Source organism: Archocentrus centrarchus, chromosome 20 (assembly GCF_007364275.1).
Source record: "Archocentrus centrarchus isolate MPI-CPG fArcCen1 chromosome 20, fArcCen1, whole genome shotgun sequence".
NCBI lineage: Eukaryota > Metazoa > Chordata > Actinopteri > Cichliformes > Cichlidae > Archocentrus > Archocentrus centrarchus.
Window position 1 is genome coordinate 5,902,364 of NC_044365.1, and position 21,205 is coordinate 5,923,568.

General features: G+C 40.0%; 1 protein-coding gene across 3 annotated transcripts; it reads right to left on the bottom strand.

The window, feature by feature from the left end:
- Positions 1-604: 604 nt before the first annotated feature.
- Positions 605-20,867, bottom strand: LOC115799254 (polypyrimidine tract-binding protein 2-like). Of its 3 annotated transcripts, none has more exons than XM_030756310.1 (14): positions 20,778-20,867; positions 19,610-19,637; positions 16,621-16,681; positions 14,636-14,808; positions 13,894-14,034; positions 13,418-13,564; positions 13,218-13,328; positions 12,884-13,094; positions 9,320-9,435; positions 7,448-7,481; positions 6,802-6,894; positions 5,209-5,425; positions 3,735-3,812; positions 605-3,595 (listed from the first exon to the last, which is right to left on the bottom strand). In XM_030756310.1, the coding sequence occupies exons 3-14, from the start codon at positions 16,658-16,660 to the stop codon at positions 3,466-3,468; spliced, it is 1,491 nt and encodes a 496-aa protein (XP_030612170.1). In that variant the 5' UTR covers positions 16,661-16,681; positions 19,610-19,637; positions 20,778-20,867; the 3' UTR covers positions 605-3,465. The 3 variants fall into 3 exon arrangements, with proteins under 3 accessions (XP_030612170.1, XP_030612169.1, XP_030612167.1); XM_030756309.1 differs by lacking the exon at positions 20,778-20,867 and adding an exon at positions 20,627-20,769 and having other exon boundaries at positions 12,896-13,094; XM_030756307.1 differs by lacking the exon at positions 20,778-20,867 and adding an exon at positions 20,627-20,769.
- Between the last annotated feature and the right edge of the window lie 338 nt (positions 20,868-21,205).

A 21,205-nucleotide genomic window follows, 5' to 3' on the forward strand; every position in this document is an offset into this window, starting at 1 on the left:
TGTGACCTCGGTCAGCTGCTAGATATGGGGAATCCCCACTTCCTCCATTTCAGTCAATAATGGTCAAGTAGGTATAATCACACAGCACAATATAATTACATTATTAGGCTAAACCAATCAGGCAGGAGAAAGAGGCTGCATATCATTAGCATATATTATCATAGTATTAGCAGCCTGAAGTCCTCCATGTTGTTTACCCTCCACTTCAGATAAATACAGCCAGTGTACAAAGGGTACTAAATATCCAGGGATATGAATTTCATGTTGCACATCTTTGAAGAGTAAAAAACACATATGCCAAATTTCAGGATTCAGCTTCTTGTGGTTTTTGACTGGAGAGGTAAGAGCTCACAGATTGACAGACAGACATAAATACTGCATTTGAAATTACCTGCCACCTAAAAACATCACTCCCTTGTTTCATCCGTAGCAATAGGTAGATACTGAAGTACCACAAACAGCCTATGGACATGTGGACCAAAAATGCCCTTCTGGATCATTCCAACTCACTTTAAGCCCTGAGTATGGTACTACAAAGTAAATGATGAAGAAATTATGTTGTTTTTACCTTTATCATCTCTCTGTGTATGATAAGAACCATTGACGGATACTCCAGCATTGTGTTTTATGTTTTATTATTCCCTCCATTTAGGTTCAAATGGGTTTGATGTTTGAAGATGCAGTGACAGGAAGTAACTCCCCTTAAATGTCCTAAAGTAACAAACCTGTTCTGAAAATTGAAGGAGTGGAAAGTAGAGATATTTGTGTAAGATGTAGGGCATAAAGGGAAAAACAGTCCAAAAGACAAATATTCAAATAAAGTACAGATACCCAAAAATTCTACTTAAGTACAGTAACTATGTATTTGTACATTGTTACTTCCCACCTCTACTGAGCGGTAAACATTGTCGTGGCTTTTGGTGGACATTTCTGATAATAGCAGGCCCTAGGTTGCTTCAAAGCAACCTCTTCTCCACTCTGGGTCCAATAAGGTGGAAGAAATAAGGTTTCTTCCACCTTATCGTAAAACAAGGGGTAAGAAGGACTCATGAGAGCATGTTGGCCATAAATTACACTTTATCTATAGTTTCCTTCAGCCTCCCACAGTAAGATAATCAAACTTAAAGTCTCTTACAATCGCTTTGAGTGACAACCTCTATCATAAGTCATTCTGTGTTCTGGTATCTCCTGGAACATCACTGGTTTCTTTAATCACAAGAACACTGTAGTATGAGTAATGACACTCCTTCCACAGAGTAAAAGTAACTTCTGGCTGAGTATGTTAACAGGTTGATTCCACGTTCACTGCTGTGTCCACTGAATTTAGTGCCGTTCCAAACAATTTAACAGGCCGTCAACAGCAAGAAGGTTCCCGGTTCAAACCTGCTACTAAGCTGGGGCCTTTCTGTGTGCTTTGCACGTTCTCCTCGTGCCTGCATCAGTTTCTTCTGGGTACTCCAGGTTCCTTCCACAGTCTAAGCACGTGCATGTTAGTGATTCTATCTGTACCTTGTTACATAATGAAGATTTCTTCCTTAAGCTCTGAATGTAACTACAAGCAGGAGCGTGAAGGTGTCAGGACAGAGAAAGGCACATAGACATGCCCCCCCCCCAGGAGCAGCTGTCTATTGGGCATGTTTTACTTCTACAGTGGGGCCGAGCGCTGCTTCCACAGTTCTGCAGACCAAAGCTGTGTGTAAAGACTGTAAAAAGTGTCCAATATTGATGCTCATGGCTGTGTCAAGTTTACTCAAACGTGCTCCTAAGCTGCTGGTAGTGTGAAAAGTGAAAACCAAGTCCATTCATGCAACGGATAAAAGGCATGAGAATAAGTAGATAGACCAAACTTTGTCAGGAGAGCAGCAGCCCTTTGAGACTGATCAGAAAACAGGCAACTACAAGACGAAAGAAGAGCAAGACATTAGAGGAACAGATTGAGTCAGTTGTCAGAGTGGGAAACACATCAAGAAAATGTACTTCTTGTCCTGTAAATTAGCACCATCACAGGGCTCAATCTGGCTTATTAGAGCTTGTTTTCAAGTGGCTCCAAAACTGATTTTGGCTTCCTTCCCGCCCCGGGAATGAAGACAGTTTCCGAAGCGAGCAGAGCAGACAGAACGGAGAAGAGAGACAGAGAAGGTGAATGCAGAGCTACGGAAGAGTTTTATTAGACATGCTACAGAGGTAATGCAGAACACACGAGAGACACCATGAGAGGGGAAACTCAAAAAGCAGAAAACCAAGTTGTGCCTCTCCTTATTAGAAAATAATTCACCCTTTAATTGCACCTCTTTAGAATGATACCAAATCCCTACATTTTGAGCTGTATAAAAATCAGACTTGGATGATAAAAAATATACATAAGCATTATTTCAGAACAAATGCCTCCAGTCTACAGGTCTTGTGATTTAAAAAAAAAAAACGAGAATTCTGTGAACACTTCAAATTGTGGGCATTTCCCCCAAATATGCAAGAATTCTGGGTTTTTAAATGCTCTTTTTTTTGTTGTTCATATGACTTAAAAGAACACTAAAGGCACAGAAACTTTGGTCCAACTGAGTAAACCTCTCAAGTAAAGTGTCACATGACAATGCAATCACAGTGGACTCATCTTTTTTACTGCCTCCACAGCATGCAACACTTTATGTGAGATCCTATCATCACATACATGCTTTAAAGAAACACTGTCACCGACTATTACACCTCACTGCTATAGAAAAAGCAAGGAAGGGTTCAAACACACAGAAAGAAATACTTAACCACATTGTCATACTTTATCTTATGCATGGATTGTGCTAGAACAATCTTCGGCTGAACATCCCCGTGGAATAATGGAATTCAAGTTAAACTGCCTGTCGTAGGCTGCTGTGTAAAAACCTTCTGCCTCAGGAATATTCTGCTCTCCTGCTGCTGAACTAAAAAGGAAAATGTTATCAATCTAAAACTGGAGAACAAAAGGAACCACAGCTACACCTGGTCAGAGGCACAACTTCAAAAACAGCTTTGTCTTGATGATGAGAAAATAATCTGCATTCTCACCAGCTCCCAAAAATCTTCAAGACCAATGTGCCTCACTGGGAGGATCAGAAATGAACACGTCCAGCTGTAGGAAAAAGTTGCTATTGTTGAGTAAGGCACACGAGTACTGTATCTTTGCCACTAAATTAAAAATTCAACACTATTCTACATCCAACTACCGCACAGGGGGACAATCAACCATTTCAATATTTTGCTTCACATAAAAATATGAAGGTACAGTTAAGAAACAGCTCGGAGGATCCAGTTGTTCTTTTTAAAGAAAAAAAAAAAAAAAGGAAACAAGGCAAACAAAAGGAATGATATGATCAACAAAACTGATTCAATCTATGTGGTCCCCCTGGTGTTCAGACACAGTCTAGGAGCTTTCTGACTGCCGCTTCCTTAAAACAGTAAACCATCATACTGTCAAGAGTCTGAGTCACATTCTTAAATGGTGGACTTGGAGAAAGAGACTCTCAGGTGCTGGTTGCCTCCCATGTTGTAGTTGTGAAGGTCGATCAGCGCCTGGATGGCCTCCTCCACGGTTGACATCTGGATCAGAGCCATTTTGCGATCCCTGGAAAAGAAGAAGCAGAGGCAAATACTGCAGGTTAACTAGAACAAGCATTAAAACTTGTTGGAGGATGGAGCTTCATAGCAAATCTGTAACAAATGCTAGCCTGGCCCCGTTCAGTGGGTAGGACAGCTGTACATACTGGAAAAACTTGAATGCTTTCACAGTGCCTCCAGTGTTGGAGAACAGCAGCCGCAGGTCATCTTCTGTCACATCTTGTCTGTCAGAATAAAGGACACAGACTACAATCAGACACCAGGGTTACGATCGATGATGAAAACAAACAAAATAACAAAAACTGAATTTGAAAAAACATTTTCATTAACTGAAAAAACAGTAATTAAAAGGAAAAAAAATAACTGAAAATGTATTGTGGGTTTGCAAAACTAACTAAAACATTACCTTTGTTTTCATGTTTGTCACTTTATTTAAAAACCTTGTGAATTGATATGAAACCATTATTTCCCCCCTAGCAGTTGCAGCTGGGAGTGTCATGCGGTACCTCCCTGTGTGTGTCTGTTCACCATGTCAGTGCACAAAATAAGGAAGAAAGCGGCAGAGTCCATACAGGGTTGCTTTGAGTACAACAGCGAGACAGAAGCAAGTGCATGCTGTGGATGATGACACTTCTCAAGGGGAAAACCTCCAACCTCACACAAGGCGGCTACAGAAACTCTGAACCTACACAGTAACCTATGATGTAACCTGACGTGCGCCTCTCAAGAAACGTAACTACAGGTTGGGTCTGCGCAGCCCGAAATTATTGTGATTGGCCTCTTCACCACTGCCGAGTCTTCTCGTGCATTTCCGGCTATTTTTGCCGCAGTTTTTGAATTTTTTCAGGAAGAGAATAAATATGAGGAATAATAATCATAGCATGAACATAAGGACTCAAATTCCTGGAGGGAGTTTACTGAAACTATTGGAATGGATGTGAAGGTACGAACAAAAGGAAAAAAAAAACAACTAAAACTAGAGAGACAATTATGTTTGCAGCCAGAAAAAAAAACTGACCACAAAGAGGGAGGACCCAGGAGGGGAAAAGTCCCAGTATGTTTTTGTTTCTGTCGGCCAGCGCTGCAGGTAACACACTGGGACACGACCACAAGGTAATTAACACACAGTAGACATCGGCCACTTGTGCACGCAGCCCCTGCAAAGACCCAGTGCAGAAAACTAATTCAGGCCTAATAGTGAGTGCGTATCTAACTAAGCTAGGGTCTCTGACTAGCTGCTCCAGCTCCAACAGAGAACCAGCATTGCAGCCATGTAGCAAGGTGAAAATCATAGTGGACCGTAACTGCTAGCTAGTTAATAAACAGCACTGATGAATGTGTTTAAGACTGGGATGTCCACACCACTGTGTGACACAAACACACACGATCTTGAAAAGCTGCATTTGAGCTTTGATTCCTTCAACTGCAGACAGTGAGATCTGTTCATTGGCCAACACGCCAAGGACACTGTGTATAGTGACGCGTTATTTTTGAAAACCGCACACTGCAAACAAAACTTTATCTCGTGCACTAACAGCTCTACTTGTAAGAAGGGGTATCTGAGACATCCTTCAACAGCATGCCTCATGTGTGACGCTGACTGACCTGCCTGGTACTTACGGAATATTGGATAGGTGAAGAGTGGCAGAAGGTGGGAAGATGTTCTGGAAGTTCTTGGAACCTGGTTTCTTAAAACGATGAAGCGACGAGTTGGCAAAGTCCTTCGTCAAACCCTGATCGTCCAGGCCGTCCCGAGGCAACGCCACCGTCTGGTGCTTGGACAGCGTCACCCGGATGATCTTACCGTACATCTTTTGGCCATTCAGGTGGCTCATAGCTTTGGTGGTGATTAAAAAAAAAAGAAAAAAGAAAAGTCAGTGGTGAGACTCCTGTGTATCATCAAACTGATCCCAAATGCCTTAACGTTTCTAAATTTCTGAGCCATTTTAATACCAAGTGAAAACGTTCAACACTCCACTGACCCGTTTACAGGAAGGGATCAAAGGTGGAGAAAAATTCATTAAAAATTGTAGAAAAAAAAAAGTTTATTTTTGAGCAATTTCTCATGTACATCTACAGCTGAATGTTAATAAAAGTGTCTCGTTGTTACTGTTTTGTTTTGGTTGCGGCACACAGCAACCATTTAATTGTTAATAATATTTTGATATTTATTAAACGTCCCTGACCAAAGTCGCACTAAAACATTACGACATATTTTTGAGTGCAGTGTACCACATAAAATTGGTTCAAGGTCAGTAAGCACAAGAAGAATTCACACATAAGGCGCACCGGATTATAAGGCACACTGCCGATTTTTGAGGAAATTTAAGGATTTTAAGTGCACCTTATAGCCCAAAAAATACGGTGTATATATATATATCGCTATTCAGCAAAAAAATTTCAAGACATTCTTTATGGTCCATATCACCCAGTCCTAGAACTATCTTGAGAAAAAGTCATTCCCAGAGTGATCAGGTAAGCTGTTCAACAAGTCATCAACCCAAAGCAGAGTAAGAAAACAAAGGAGTGCCAAGAAGAAATCACTGAGAAAGATCTTAAGTGGCTTAGGTATAATACTTCAACCCAATAAAGCACCACCACCATCAAATCTACTTCATCTTGAATGATTGTGCCAAGAGGAACGGGGGAAACAACCAAATGTCCCCCAAGACCATAAATATTAGTTAATTTAGATAAGGCTTCAAAAACCAGCCTGAATAAACAGATCACCAGCTGCTCTTCCTCAAGCTCCCTCCCCAGGCCTGGCTCCAGGATGGGGCCCAGTTGACCCTAACCTGGGCAGAGTAAACTGTTCCCTTGTTGCTTGGATCGTTCTGTCTGGCCCCTCAACCAGGACCAATTTGCCTTGGGAGACCCTATCAGGGACACAAAAACCCCTCCGCCACGATTCGCAGAGGCCCCTGATTGTTACATGAATAAATTGTTGCCAATATGTCTTGTTTCTCCAGAATTCAGTCATACAATCCAATAACCACCACCAAACAAGAGTCATTGGCAAGAAGGTTTTGGCAGAGAAGATGTGGCAAGTTTTTGCTGCTTAATCCATAAATGGTATAAGGTACAAGATTTAATGCCAAGAAGTATTGTTGCAACAAAGAAATAATCAAACTTTTTTTTTGGTACCAAGTTTACAATACAGAATACTAAACCTGTCTTATCAGACCATCTCTGAGTCTGATGACATCTACTCACCTAGCTGGGCCTGATTGGAATCAGACATCTGTATGAGAGCACTGTCCTTCTTGTTATAAAGAATTTTCACCCTCTGGACGTCACCATACACTCCTGTGATAAACGCACAGGCAGGCAAGAGGAGAAGAGGTGGGGAGGAGAGAAAGCAGAGAGTTAGAAAAATCTCAAGGTTTCACAGGAGACAAGGATATTTAAAACAAGGTACAACAGAGATGACAGCAGAGAAACACACAGGTTTACAGTAGACTGTAGAGTGTGAGGTGTGTGAAAGTGTGTGAAAGAACAGGTAAAGGGAAGAGAAGCACCCTCTAAACATAAGTTATCAAGCTGTGTGAGATGGCTATAAATAAAATCCACATGCAAAAATAAATGGCTTAACCATGCATTAACATATTACTACATAGTAAACTTTTAGGTAGAGTAATCAACATTAACCCAAACCAACAGGGGGCCAATACATATTCAAAATTACCAATTATAATTCTACAAATCTGCAAACAAATATACAAAAGCTTATTGTAATTGTAATAATAATAATAATAATAATAACAATAATAATTGTCAGAATGGAAGTAGAATAAAAGTAGATACAAGAAAGAAAGAGAGAGGTAAAGAAAGAGAAGAGAGAGAGCTAACGATAACATACCGAAGAGGGTAAACAGACTTTGGGGCGTAACCATCTTTAGAGGGAGAGAAGAGCAACAAGCAGCGTGAGACAGGTAGAGAGGTAGAAGAGTCGGAGCGGAGCGGAGGTAGAGATGGACAGATCAATCCAGAACGGAGGTAGGTAGGAGGAATGGTGGTTTTTGTTTTTCCCCGGAGAGTGATGGAGGTGGTGGGTCATGGAGGAGGGGAGCAGGCGGTGGATGAGGGGTCATGGAGGGGGAAGAAGGGTTGGTTAATACAGGAGGAAGAAGGGGTAATTTGAAGTTGGAAATTTATAAAAAATCTCCACCAGCACACAGAGTGAAGGTGGAGGCAGGACGAATGGAGAAAAGAAGGAGGGGGGGGGAAGAGAGAGAGAGAGAGAGAGAGAGAGAGAGAGAGAGAGAGAGAGAGAGAGAGAGAGAGAGAGAGATCAGGGGGGCAAATGCAAATTTGGGTGGGGATATAAAATAAAAAAGTGAGGAATGGGGGAGGGACAAAAAATAAAATATACGTCAGTACACTGGAATAATGCAGGTAGTTTGGTCAGAGATAATGGCTTGGATCAATGTTTTCTTTAGATAGAGCAAAAAGTAAAAATAAAAACTGGTGTTCATCCTGGACAAGCATGGGGTAAAAGTACATTCATGTCAAAATCATAATAAATCAGCAATATAAAGTGATTACAATGGGAGAAAAATAACATGCAGCAGCTAAGAAAATCTCAATGTCTAAAAACTTTCAACAATGATATAAGAAGAGTTGAGAAGAAGGGCAGATTAGTTAAGAGACCATGCAGCAAAGAAAGCTTTAGCAGCACAACCTGGCATGCAGGAGTTGATGTGAAGGCCACTTGTGTGGCATTCACACAAGTCCAAAAGGCTAAAACAAAGCTTAAGCACAGTATTTTAACATCAGGGGTTTAAGTTTGAATGGGTTAGATACGGAGTGAAGGTGGAGGCAGAATAAAACAAGCATTCAGTCAGAAAGAAAGAACGATCAGATGCCAATTAAGTCTCAATTTAAAAACAAACAAAATGCAGTAGAGAGAAGAGAGCGAGCACTGGGCTCAGACACTGCTAGGAGACCACAGAATGATTTCATATGAGCTGAGGAGAGGTGAGGAGAGGTTAGAGAGGAAAAACAGAAGAGAGATGGTTAGCAGAGTTAGATGCAGTTTGACAAGAGAAGGGGAGGGCTGACCATCAGAGGAGGAAAGAAGAGAGGGTTCTGGTGCCTATGAGCGAAACAGCACATCCCCCCCAGTCTCTTAGGGGACCAAAAAGGGGAGAGGTAAAAAAATGCACAAGGTCTTTGTGTTAAGAACACCACAAAAATACAGTAAAGAAAAGGTCATACAAAAAACTATTGTATAAAACAAGACCTCCAGCTTCACATCTAACAGGAGCCCAGAGGTGGAACATCAGCTGTGCTCTGGGAGAGTTCAGTGATTACAGTGAAAATGGGATCTACACAGGCATGTTAGGCAAGGAGCAAATAAAGGATTATACAATCAAATTAACATTTGGGAAAATGCTGCTTGCATTGAAAGGCAGTCTCTAATACAACATCTTGAGACTGGAAGGTTCAATAAAAACTGAACTGTCACAGATCACACAATCGCTCAATAAACCAGATTATGAGATTTAACAGATTCAAGTTGTCAGGTCAAATCCCAATATGGACTTTTCATACACGTTTCTTTAATGACAGGCACAAGAAAATAAACCTGGAAATGGTTCCACAAAGACAACAACTGACCCACAACCAGCAACAGAAAAAAAGAACAGATGAATGGAGGTGGTGGGTAGGAATGGCGGAGTTTAGGCCTTGGACGTTCCATCTGACTGGTGTTTGTATGTGTGTTACTAACCTCCTCATTGAGGTTGCTGACCAGCAGGACCCCACTGGAGCCTGCCTGTCCAGCCAGGGCCACCCTCCCTGCAGCAGCAGCAGCTGCTGCCGCCGCACTCAGAGGGTTCAGGGCTCCTGACAGGAAGCAGACAAGACGATCATGGAGCGGAGAAGAGGAATTGTACCAAACTCTAATCATATCCCATATTTGGGAAATCTTTTTTTGTTACAACAGTTGAAATGACAATGATGATGATGATAATAAAAATGTCATGGTAAAAACAAAGTGCAGCCTCTGTGATTTCTAAAGCCTGCACACATACATTCGTGCATCGCTCTGAAGCTGACGGCTGCTCACTTGCAGTCATTACAGGCTTCCATTACTTAGGTAACCCTCCAAGGTATTTACTACCAGGTCATATGTCAGTGGTACCCTGTGTAATGGAACATTTGTTTTTCAGCTCAAATAACCTCTGTGTACTTCTTTGGTATGTAATTCTAATTTTCTAGTACAAAGACCAATTGTGCAAAGTAGAAAACAAATTTCTTTCTAGGTTGTGTCCAAGGCCATGACGCACCTATTATCAGGCTGAAGTTACACAGTGGTGGGAAACTGAACTCCCCACAGCTAACAGAACAAGACTGTATCAACACAATGACTATAAAGGAACTGTGGTTATTTTGCTGGTGCGAATACTGTTCGTGCTGTATTGATCCCTTTGCAAAGGTTATATTCTTACTTTCAATAAATCATAAAATCAGTTTGGTTTCAGGGCTCAACTTATTGTTCCATAACACCCATTAGTGCAGCAGGAAACTTAACCTTACAGGTAAAATTGTTCACAGGTACCAAAATTGGCACATTCACTCATTTATGGTTAATCTTTTCATGAAGCCCATTAGCCACTAAAAATTTCAAAATGGCAGCCAGGTAAGAAAATGTTGACTTTGTCTTAAAATGTACAAGACTTGGCCTTTTCAATGATCTTAGTATGAAAGCATACATGTTTGACCATGTAAAAGATGATTTTAGATATCAGAAATTAATCAGAAGATTCTTTGTAATTTATGTGAAGATGCAGAAAGATCTGCCTGTGTGTAGCAGATTAATTCCTAATGGATATCAGATGGAGAAGCTGTATAATTATAAAGACATTACATACATTACATAACTTGTCTAAGGACAATAAACTAGAGAAGCAGCTAATGTACCACTGGATCATTGCTAACAGTTAAATGTGTGTACCACCAGGTTAACATTTATAACTGCTTAACACTTTTATGTTGTTGAAAAACTTCTCAAAGTTCCTTATAAAGTGTTGTTTATTCTTATGAACGTTAACTACTGTGTTCAGCTGCTAGTGAGGGGAGGGGTTGTGTGTTAACTGGAGGAGGTGCAGATGGCACTGTTGGCATTGATATTGTTGAAAATGAGTATCTAATCCACAGTAGATTTTAGTATCAATTAGTGCACGTACACATTATCCACATGAACATGATGGCTACATCATGACTACAACTAATGTTGCTCTGTTTCACCTCCTTATCACTGACACGCTGCTGTGTGTGTGAAGTTTGATGGGTCTAGCTTGAACGGTACGCATCTATGGTGTGAATTTGAACATTCTGGGTCACATAGTTCTCAGGTTATGGCCAATGTTTATGTTTTAGTAAAAGAGACGACACAGATGCCGAGGCTATGACAATAGTTCAACTTTTTGTTTTTCGAAACAGTCGAGCTAATTAGACACATCTGAAGAATTGTTACTCCTCTGGTCCTCTGGAATTGTAATTTGGACACTTTTGAGTCACTACATTTGACCAATTGAAAATATCTGTTTCTGTACCCAACAAAAATAAAGTTGACAAAAGGAACGTGGCAAGTTTATAAAATATGGAAACAAAAGTTTATTACATATTCCTGCAGTGTTTTCATAGCTATTTTCTTGCAATTCTTGGGCTTAAATTGTAACAATTTTTGCTAACAATCAAACACAAAAACCTCTGGAGAAGTTTTGAAGCTATCCATTTGACTTCCATATTATCCATATTATCCACTATCCATATTAAAACATTGTTTTGTACCTAATGAAGGTCAGCTTGACTGAAAAGTTGCACCTTAATAAAATAGTGGTAAGTGAGAGAGTGTGCAGAGGATATAATTTACTTTTAAAATACAGAGACTTTGAACCACTTCCCCAGATTCAAAAATATAGAAATCAAGACTAAAAACTCTAAAATTGATTTATTGGCTAGAATCCTGTATTAGAACAAAACCCATCACTGGTGGGGATGTCCTCCAGTAATTAATGAAAACATTTAAAAAGAATTTAGAAGTCGGGATAACATTACAGCCCCATTACATAATAGAAAACACTTCAGACAACGTCTTATTACGTTAAATACAATAAATAAACTATTTTGTCCTAATTTGGAAGACTTGCCCTAAATTTCACAGCAAAATGTGTTTTCAATATTAACAAAACTCAATAAATCAAAACAATTTTAAACACGCTGTAAGACACTGATATTGATATTCGGTGACTATTGTTAACATTTCTACAAAATACTTTTTGGTACCACATCCTAGAACAGATTTGCCAAATTTCATGGTTCAACTCCCTGTGGTGTTGGAGTCTATAAACCTCGTGGACAGAGACGGATGAAAGGACAGACGGATGGTATGACAAGATCCTCCCACTGTATATTGCACGGGAGGATAAAAATGATTTAGTCTTAATATTAGGTAAATACAACAACTGCACTTGTTGGAGGAAACTAGGCCCACTCTTCTTTACAACACTGCTTCAGTTCATTGAGGTTTGAGGACATTCACTAAACGTGGCGCTGTGCATTACGACCAAACAACCCTTCAAAATGAGCCATTCTTGCTAAATCTTTTTTGAATTGTACTGTCAACAACATTGATATTTTTTAAGCCAAGGCTGGTTAAGTCCGAGACGTAGCTCTTGGGCTTTTTTTCTAAGCATTGCATGGTCTGACCTTAGGGTGAATTTGCTGGGACATTCACTCCTTCCTGTCATCAACTTCTCGCTCTAGAATGATGGACTTTGGAATGGCCTTATATTCTTTCCTAGATTAATGGGCAACAACAACTGCCCTGTTAAGATCCTCACTGAGGTTTTACCTTATTGGCATTGTATTAAGACAAACCTGAATGCTGCTAATGACCAGATTATGTTTATTATGTTCTGATATATAAAATCTTAGCATTGAAAGAGGTTGTAATTTATTTTTACCATGACTATACAACACATATTTGTATTATCTGGCAGGTGATTCACTGCACAACAAATATATTGTATTATAATGGATTATTGCATGTGGATATCCTCTGTTACAGATTTGTTACAGTAAAATCTATTTACTGTTCATTTTTAAAAATCAAGAGCATGCAGCATTTATTTACAAATCATCTAAACTTGATCAAAATGCCTTATTAGAAAATGCACACCATGTGAATTCCAATCACATGGCCTGATATTTAGAACCCTTGGCTATAGCAATAAGCTAAAGTACAAACAAACAAGTTCCAAAAAGGATAAATAAAAGTGGGATCTACCTGGGATCTTACCAAGGAGAGAGCTGGAGTCTTTGCTGAAGGCAACAGCCACTGCAGGGTCGAGACTGGGCTGGCCATCGCCAGCTGGCAGCTCGGGTCGGGTGTAGTCGCGACTTTTATCGTTGTTGTACTTTACATTCAGGTTGACCAGTTTGGAGAAGTCAATACGCAGTGTGCAACAGGAATTGTAGATATTCTGGCCGTCCAGTGCCTGATAGGAGGAATATAACATCCATGCTCAAGAATTGCAAAAAAAAAAAAAAAAAAAATTAGCTACACAATTTGTGATTATTAATGAGGACATAATTAGACATGCAAGTAAACATCAGCTCACCAGTTTAGCCTGCTGTGCACTGACAGGATCACTGAACTGCAGAAGAGCCTGGAACTGATTGTTCTTAGTGAACGTGATTATCTTCATGACTGTGCCAAACTTGGAGAAAATCTGCCAAGACAAAGAAACTGAAACTTTCTCCTTCAGCTACGAACTGTAAACATTCCCTGATGTGTTAACGCACAGTAGCTGCTGCCTACCTGCTGCAATACATCCAGTGTTACGGGGTAGAACATGTTATCGATAATGATCCGCAGCACAGGACTGGAGGCTGCAGCGAGGACCTCCTGTACATCTGAACCCGGTGACTGAACCGCTGACACTGCCTGCAGCACTGCCTGGGTCCGCTACAGCCAAACACAAGCACATTTTCAACATCAGAACACACCACACAAAATCATGAATGAGGTATTACTACAGAGACAACAGGACAAACATTGGTATATGTCCAGAACTGGCATCTATTAAACAGATACCTTCTGTGATTTTTGGTTTTATGATACCAGACGCTTCAAAGTATTGAATGTAGTCAAGTAACAATATGTATGTTCAATCAAATAATGATGAGGTACATTTGTAAAAGCATGGTTTTTTTTTCTTGATATGAAGCTGTGCCGCTGTCATTAAAATAAAAACGTGCAACTACTAACATATTAGTCTGTTTGTCCCAACAAACCTGATTTGAAGCATCAGTTTTGAGTTCTTTGTGATTGGAGTACTGAATAAACACTTGGACGTTGCGAATAAGTGGAGTTACTTTGGAATAGTAGTTAACCATAGTGACAGCTGCCTCCTCTGTCCCCATCTCCAAGAATGCCTGGAAGTAAAAAAAACAAACACCCCAGAAATTTAATAAGTCCATCCATCCATCTTCTTCCGCTCATCCAAAGTCATTTAAGATACCTTGCCTGTTTTGACACCTAAAAATCTATGCCAGAGGTCACTAGGACAAAGTGTTCATGACAAAACCCCAAACTGGAATGATCTTCAATTCTTCACCTAAGTGGCAACAAACACAAGAGCAACAAAAATGGAGTCTCAACTTTGGGATGAGGCAGCTGCTGACACACTGATACTGTAAGAAGAACAATGCCTCTCCAGTTGATAGGAATCCAAGGGACAAATGCCAAGTATTTCCTCCAGCCCACCTCAGAAGACCGATAATAACCAGATTTTGTATGAGGTTGTGGGCATGTTTCAGATTCTCTGCTCAATCACAAGTGTACAAAGAGTGCTGCAGTTCAACTGTCTATCTTGAACTGGCAGTTCAAGATAGAAAAATCCTACAAGTGTCCTCTGACAATGTTGTTGTCTAGGAATGGCTTGTCCTGTGAGAATGCATCTGTTCTTTCAAATTGAGCATGACAATTGTTGAAATGAAATTGTATAAATGCACAGTATAGGTCTGTTTAACTCACCTGGTTCTTTCCCTTCAGTGTGAGAATATTGGTTACTTTGCCAAAAGGGAGGCCAAGGGCGATGACCTCAGCCTCTGAGGCCTCGTTGGGCAGCTTCCTAATGTGGATTACACGAGACGGTGGGGCCTCCTCCACCCTTAGCTTTTTACTATCACTGCCATTAGGAGCCCCATCTGAAATTTTAGCACAAACACTGAATAACTGAATGGTGCGCTGCAGTCTCAAAGGTAAGGCTGATGACTTCCTGTTACAGTCAACAAATGTCCAGGAAAGACTAAAGCAAAACAATCAGACTTCATCTTCATCCACACTGGCTCTTAGTAAATAAATAACATTAACATCGTAACTGTTTGAGCATCAGCAGGTATGCTGGGTTCCACATGGGCCTGAGTTATCATTAGACAGACAGCACAAGGCTCTGTACAGATGACTATGCATGTCAACTTTTTCTGATCACATGGATTCAGTCGTGGAGACACAACATTACAATGCAACACCTCACATTCAGCATTCAGGCAAACTTCAAAGACCTTTAACAAGAATGACTTCTCATCCATGATGTCTGAGGCTGTCTGTGCCTGCATCTGCAGCAGGATACGATCCCAGCTTAGTGGTAGCCTGGAAATGAGGCGTTTCATTTTCATTTTTGTTTAAAATGAGTCGGTCTTTATTAATGTAAAAAAAAAGTCCAACTTGCATTAGCCATATCTAAGTGCAAATTTAAGGCCTCAATGATAATCCATTGCAGACACAGACAGCCAGAGGCCCCATGGCCAAGCAGTCATTCCTGTTGTACTTCTTCAAATTTGCTTTAAGTCCACCACCTGAGACACATGTGTAGTTGGTGCATAATGTACATTCTCCATGGACAAGTCCACGCAGTCACAAAACAAAGGCAGGCATGTAGACAATCACATGGACCCTTGTGCTCATCGTTTGATGGTAAAATTTACACCACATGAACCCAAGCGGACCCAAAAAGTATAATTCCTTCCTAAGACTAATCTAACCCTACAAACCAGTCTAATCTATGTATGTGAAGATACTGCCGAAGTATGAAATCTTCTGAGTCCTAAAACACTTAACTGTACGATATGTGATCCCATAATACCAGATGATGACTTGTCACACAGGCAGGATTAATAATGTAACACTTACAAGTGCTTGTATGAATGTGTGTGATACATGCAAACGTGTTGTATAAACTGCTTTGAGTGCTCAGCTAGAGTAGAAAAGCACTATATAAGAACTAGTCCATTAACCATGCCACTGTCTGACTTGTGATGCAGCATTTTCCTCTCAACTGAGAAAAATCTAATTTTTGTACAGCACAGAAAAAGTGCTTCACAACACATGATGTAGCTAAATACGCAAACTAGAAGTAATGTTTCTTTTTTAACTAATCTACACTAGAAGTGCTAAAATTGATTCTCAAGTTTCCCTTCCCTTTAGAAAGTAAATAACAAAATAAATGAATCACACTTTGATGAAACCATACACAGTAGTCTCTGCCAGTCAGACTGGCCACTGTACGTAATAATTTGGCTTTCTACTACGGCACCTGACACCTCACGTTGAATGTTCAGAGTTTTTATACACATTCCTTCCTAAATCAAGCCACCGTATCCACCCTGCACAGTACCACATTTTAATCTTTCATCTCTGAAAGCGTGCTTATTTAAGATCGATGGCTACATAACATAAATCCACCTCACGGGTCCCTGAGGAGGACGGCTTCCCTCAGGGGAATATGCAGCAATGGGTTTTTAATTAAAGACATAACCACCCCAAACTTTCATGTATGCACTGGTCTGTGCAGTGTTGTGAACAGTTGTGATACTAATATTTTAAATAAGTGGAGGGATTAAACTGTGTTGATTCTAAACTGTGCTTTTCTTTAATGCCGCCTGTTGCTACACATCGAATGGCTGCATGCAAATTCCATCAATCCCCTCCCTATTCGGGGGTGGTTGGAATGAACTCACCACTGATGCTGCTCATGCCAGAGTTGGGACTGTTGTACATACTCAGCTCATCTGATCCTCTCTGTGGGGGAAAAAAAAAAAAAAAAGTGAGGCACAGCTGTGAAAAGAAAAACTAATCTCTTTTCCTGATAGGCCCTCAAAGACGATACAAAAAGAGCTCTCTGAAGACATGTTAAAGGAACAGGAGGGAGGGCAGTAGGAGGAAAGGGCCATTAAACAGCACACGAGTGGTGCTGTTCCTCCTCTGCTGCTGTGGCTTTAATCTTGCTGAATTTAAGATGTCAAGATGTGTCATTTAATCTTGAGCTATACAAGGTCCCAGAAGACTTGCCAGAGCTCCCAGGGACCCTTTGCCCCAAACCCCTGACTGAGGGGATGACAAGGAACACTCATAGGGACGCATTACACACACAACATTGCACCTGGCACTTGACAAATCAGGTTAGGTGGCCTAAGCACCTATGCACATTCACAAAGAAACAAATCTGAAATGTGGAGTAACCTTTACACATGCCCGCATATTTATTCACAGAGTGGTTCATAAGGTTTTTAAGGTGTATCCATTCTTACTTTCAGATTAAGCCATTTCTCTGTCTTATATCCATCTACTCTAAATCCATCACAAGCATTAATCCTACTAATCAATAAAATTAATTAATGTAAGTGAAAAGATAGTATGCTGTGAGCCAATTTATTTATCAAGGCAAAAACCTCTGAGATTAAAAATCGAAGACAGGAATATCAGGCACCTAAACGAGGCGGTGCAGGTCGTTTCATATAAACATTACATGGTACATCTAACCATGCATGCGGGTAGGGCTGCGTGATTATGGAAAAAAAATCCTAATCACAGTAATTTTGGTCAATATTGAAATGACGATTATTTAACATGGTTATTCATCTACTTTGTAAACACACTGCATTTACTGCAGAACAGTGAATACCTGAAATCGAGTGCACTTCTACAATCTCTTGAAAATAAATACTAAATAGAAAATAAAATACCGCATATATAAATAAAACATAAAAATATAAATACAAAATAAAAAATATATAAAAATTTGCAATATAAATGAACACATTATAGAAAGGTAATGCCAGCTATCACGACTAATAATATTAGGAAGAAATAGGACCAAATTATTTAGACCAAATTAATGTGCTGACATTTTAGTGGCTGCCACAACACACTGGCAGATCCTGTGCATGTATTCAAAGGTCTGGTATTAACATTGGTAGTAACGTTAAGTCGAATCGGTTTCTGGGTTTTTGGTAATGAATTGGGGTCCAGTGTGGTGCTAATTACACCCATGGTGCAAATATAGGTAGGGACATCTCCCTACCTAATTCTACACCCCTGATTCCAGTCAGGCTAGCCCATCACAGCCCAGAGCAAACAGAAAACACATTCAGCTTAAGACTAAATCAGAATTATTCAGGCCAACACACCAAATACTGGTTATACTGGTGACACTGCAGTGTTAGTGTCGCAGATCCCACCGTGCAGCAAATCTGTGTCAATTATGTTGCGGTCATGTTTAACATGCGACGCGGCCGGTTGTGAACATATTTGTCCCGCTAGTTTTTTCCACTTCTTTGTTCATTCCCTCACATCCATTCAGATAGTTTCAGGAATCTCAGGAATTTGCTAGTGTTTGTGAGTCCTTATATTGATGCTATGATTATTATTCCTTATACTGAGACGATGATTGTTATTCTCCCACTGATAAAAACTCTGAAGAAAAGTAGTCAGACGTGCACAGGAGGAATCTGTCTGATGTATAGTTACATTTCTTTGGAGGTGCATGTTAAGTTACGCAAAAAAAACCCCCCATAGTTTACAGCGTCGAATTCAGAAGGGTTTCCGGTTACGGCGTAAGCCCCGCAAAGACCCGATGCACAAGCATAATTCCGGCCTAAGAGTGCACTTGCAGAGCGTAATATGACATTTTAATAATCATCATTTTTTGTCGATTACACTGTTTTTGTGATGGTTTGGAGCCAAAAACAAAATCAAAATTCAATTAACTGCACAGCCCAACATGTAGGATGCTTAATACTGCATGGGAACTGTAATGCTCTCTGTAAATTGTAGTGTTTGAATAAAACTGCAAGGAACGTTATGCTCTGCACAACCACAGTGCGCCTGTCAGACAAAGGCTGTTCAAATGAAGCGTTCTGAACAAGCCAAACAAAAGCTGTCAGTATGCAGACAAACTAATGGTTTAGTTTTTCACAGATCTTCACATGCGTAGCTATAGGATCAGCGCTCCCTGTCTCTTCCTTGAAGAAATACCTGCAGAGTGATAGTGACTTTTTCATGCTTTCCAAATTTCTCTTTGTTTTCATGTCATTAATATTTATATAAATTTATTGACATTTTGTCCAATGAGATACTACTGCGTTGCTGAGTTTTGCTGCAAAAGTTTAATATTTTGTGTTTTTTCCTTCAACAAGATGCCTGTTTGAAAACATTTGTTGTTAAGCTTGAATTCTGTGTACAACATGTAATCTGCCAATCACATTATTGTTTAAGTGACTAAGGTCTACAATAAGGAGTTTTTTTGGGACATGCTGATTCCAGTGTTTAAAATTGTATTTTCAGTCTTTTCAATTTTATTCTTTTAATTTGTTCCTCCCTTTGTCATACAAACAACTGACATAATTTAAAGTACTTCAGCTCTTGATGTCACATTAGCAACTGATAATGTTGCCATTGTTTTTGTTGATATCTGTGAACAGGGCCAGTGTGGTTTTTTGTTTTGTTTTTTTAACAGTGTTCTTAATTTGGGTCCCTTTTACTGAAGCATAACAGATATTACCATTTATCAAGTGGTCAGAAATAATAGGAAAAAGCAATTTCTGTCTACCATAAACCAATCTGGGACAAAACTTGCCCACAATGTATGAGGCAGCCTTGTGTGTGTGTGTGTGTGTGTGTGTGTGTGTGTGTGTGTGTGTGTGTGTGTGTGATGCAAAGAAAACTCACCTTTACACCAACTGCAACATCACTGATGCTGAAAGAGATATTTTCATGTAGTCACAAATAGAGCTTTAAAACAGAAGACCAACACAAAACACACAGGTACGCAATACCATCAGATACAAACAGTTGTATTAGATATAATAGTGTTATATCAGTGTAGTGCCTCTATTATCATACAGCTTAAGTTATCATGTGACAGTTTTTTCAATATCCAAGTCCACCAACCACACTAAGTCACAATTCTTATCGCTGCATTGTGGACTGACTCAATACATCAGCACTCAATTATTATACTACGACCGCACATACATGGAAGCTATTGTTGTTCTGTAAATATATGTAAACAGCTCTGCCAAATGTTCCACCCAGCCCTCCCAACTAGCTTTGCGATAACATCTTTAAGTAACGTTTAAATCCATTCAAGCCCAATGAACGGTGAACCGATAATATGACGCGCTTCAGTGATATCAACAGGAGGGCCCATTAAACAGTTTCTACGGTTTTAACCATAAAGCTCGACAAAGTTGAATCTGTTTGATGCACAGTTGGCACATACTGATTTACAATAAGGACACATTTCACGCTATTCAACTTTTACATATACTGGCTAGTTTAAAGCTAGTTACGTGCTATACAAAAGAGCAGTGGTAGTGCAGCAGTCAGTACTCAGTTAGCATAACGGTCTGCTAAACTTTACTAGCCACATCGTTAGCAAGCGCCTGTCAAGTACAACTATGAGCTGTATAAACATTTCTCCCCGAAAGCGTCACCTTTGTGCGAGACTTTTAAACAACAGAGCAAAAAAGCAAGGAAAACAGCGAGTGGGAGCTAAGCTACAAAAGCATGCTAATATGAAGCACTTCCTAAATAGCAAAGAGTGCGTGGCTATGGAAACCCGCTAACACAAGATTAAGACTCCCACCCCCCCACAGCTTCCTCATAAAATGACGCATTCACACAGTCACAGTGTTTCTCTGCTGCCTAAATGTGTGTCAAGTGAACTGTATTATTAAATATTACCCCTCCATTTTTGAAACAATATCTCGGCGCCTCCGCGTTCACTCCTGTTTGTCTCCTGTTTACACCGACACTGCACACACAAGATCCCATACAAGCGAAAGCAAAATGGAGTCAACGTGAGACCGTGAAGTCAATGCGGTGGCGCAAATACCCGAAAAGTGCCGAAGCTGTGAAACGCGCCGCTTTGCTGCAGAGCCCTCGAACAATAAGAGTCGCGTCATCTCCGTTCAAATGGATAACAGCAACGGCGGATCATGAAGTCTCGCAATAATTTCCGGAAGTTAGGAACCTTGCTGCATTATTGACATATAGAACATGGAAGTAGGAGTAATTTTTAAAAGGAGAGATGTTTTAAAAATAAGACTGCTTTTTACTGGCACGTCTAAATTAAGTTAGCTTGTGCATTAAAATATGTTATTGGATTATCCAGACATAAATTAGTAGATTTTATACATGTTAATGTGTGCCAGATTAGGCTGGCAAACACATAATATTAACCAGGAACAATTAATAATTGTAAATTATTTCATCTTAATGCTAGTTCATACAACATTATGAAATCAGAGAGAAGGCTGCACA

Excerpts from the sequence above, each read along its gene's own strand:
- LOC115799254 (XM_030756307.1), bottom strand. Across the intron at positions 9,436-12,883 it reads TCTCCTTGGTAAGATCCCAG|GAGCCCTGAACCCTCTGAGT; the intron begins GTAGATCCCACT and ends GCTTCCTGTCAG. Across the intron at positions 3,596-3,734 it reads AAAGCATTCAAGTTTTTCCA|GGATCGCAAAATGGCTCTGA; the intron begins GTATGTACAGCT and ends CTTCTTTTCCAG.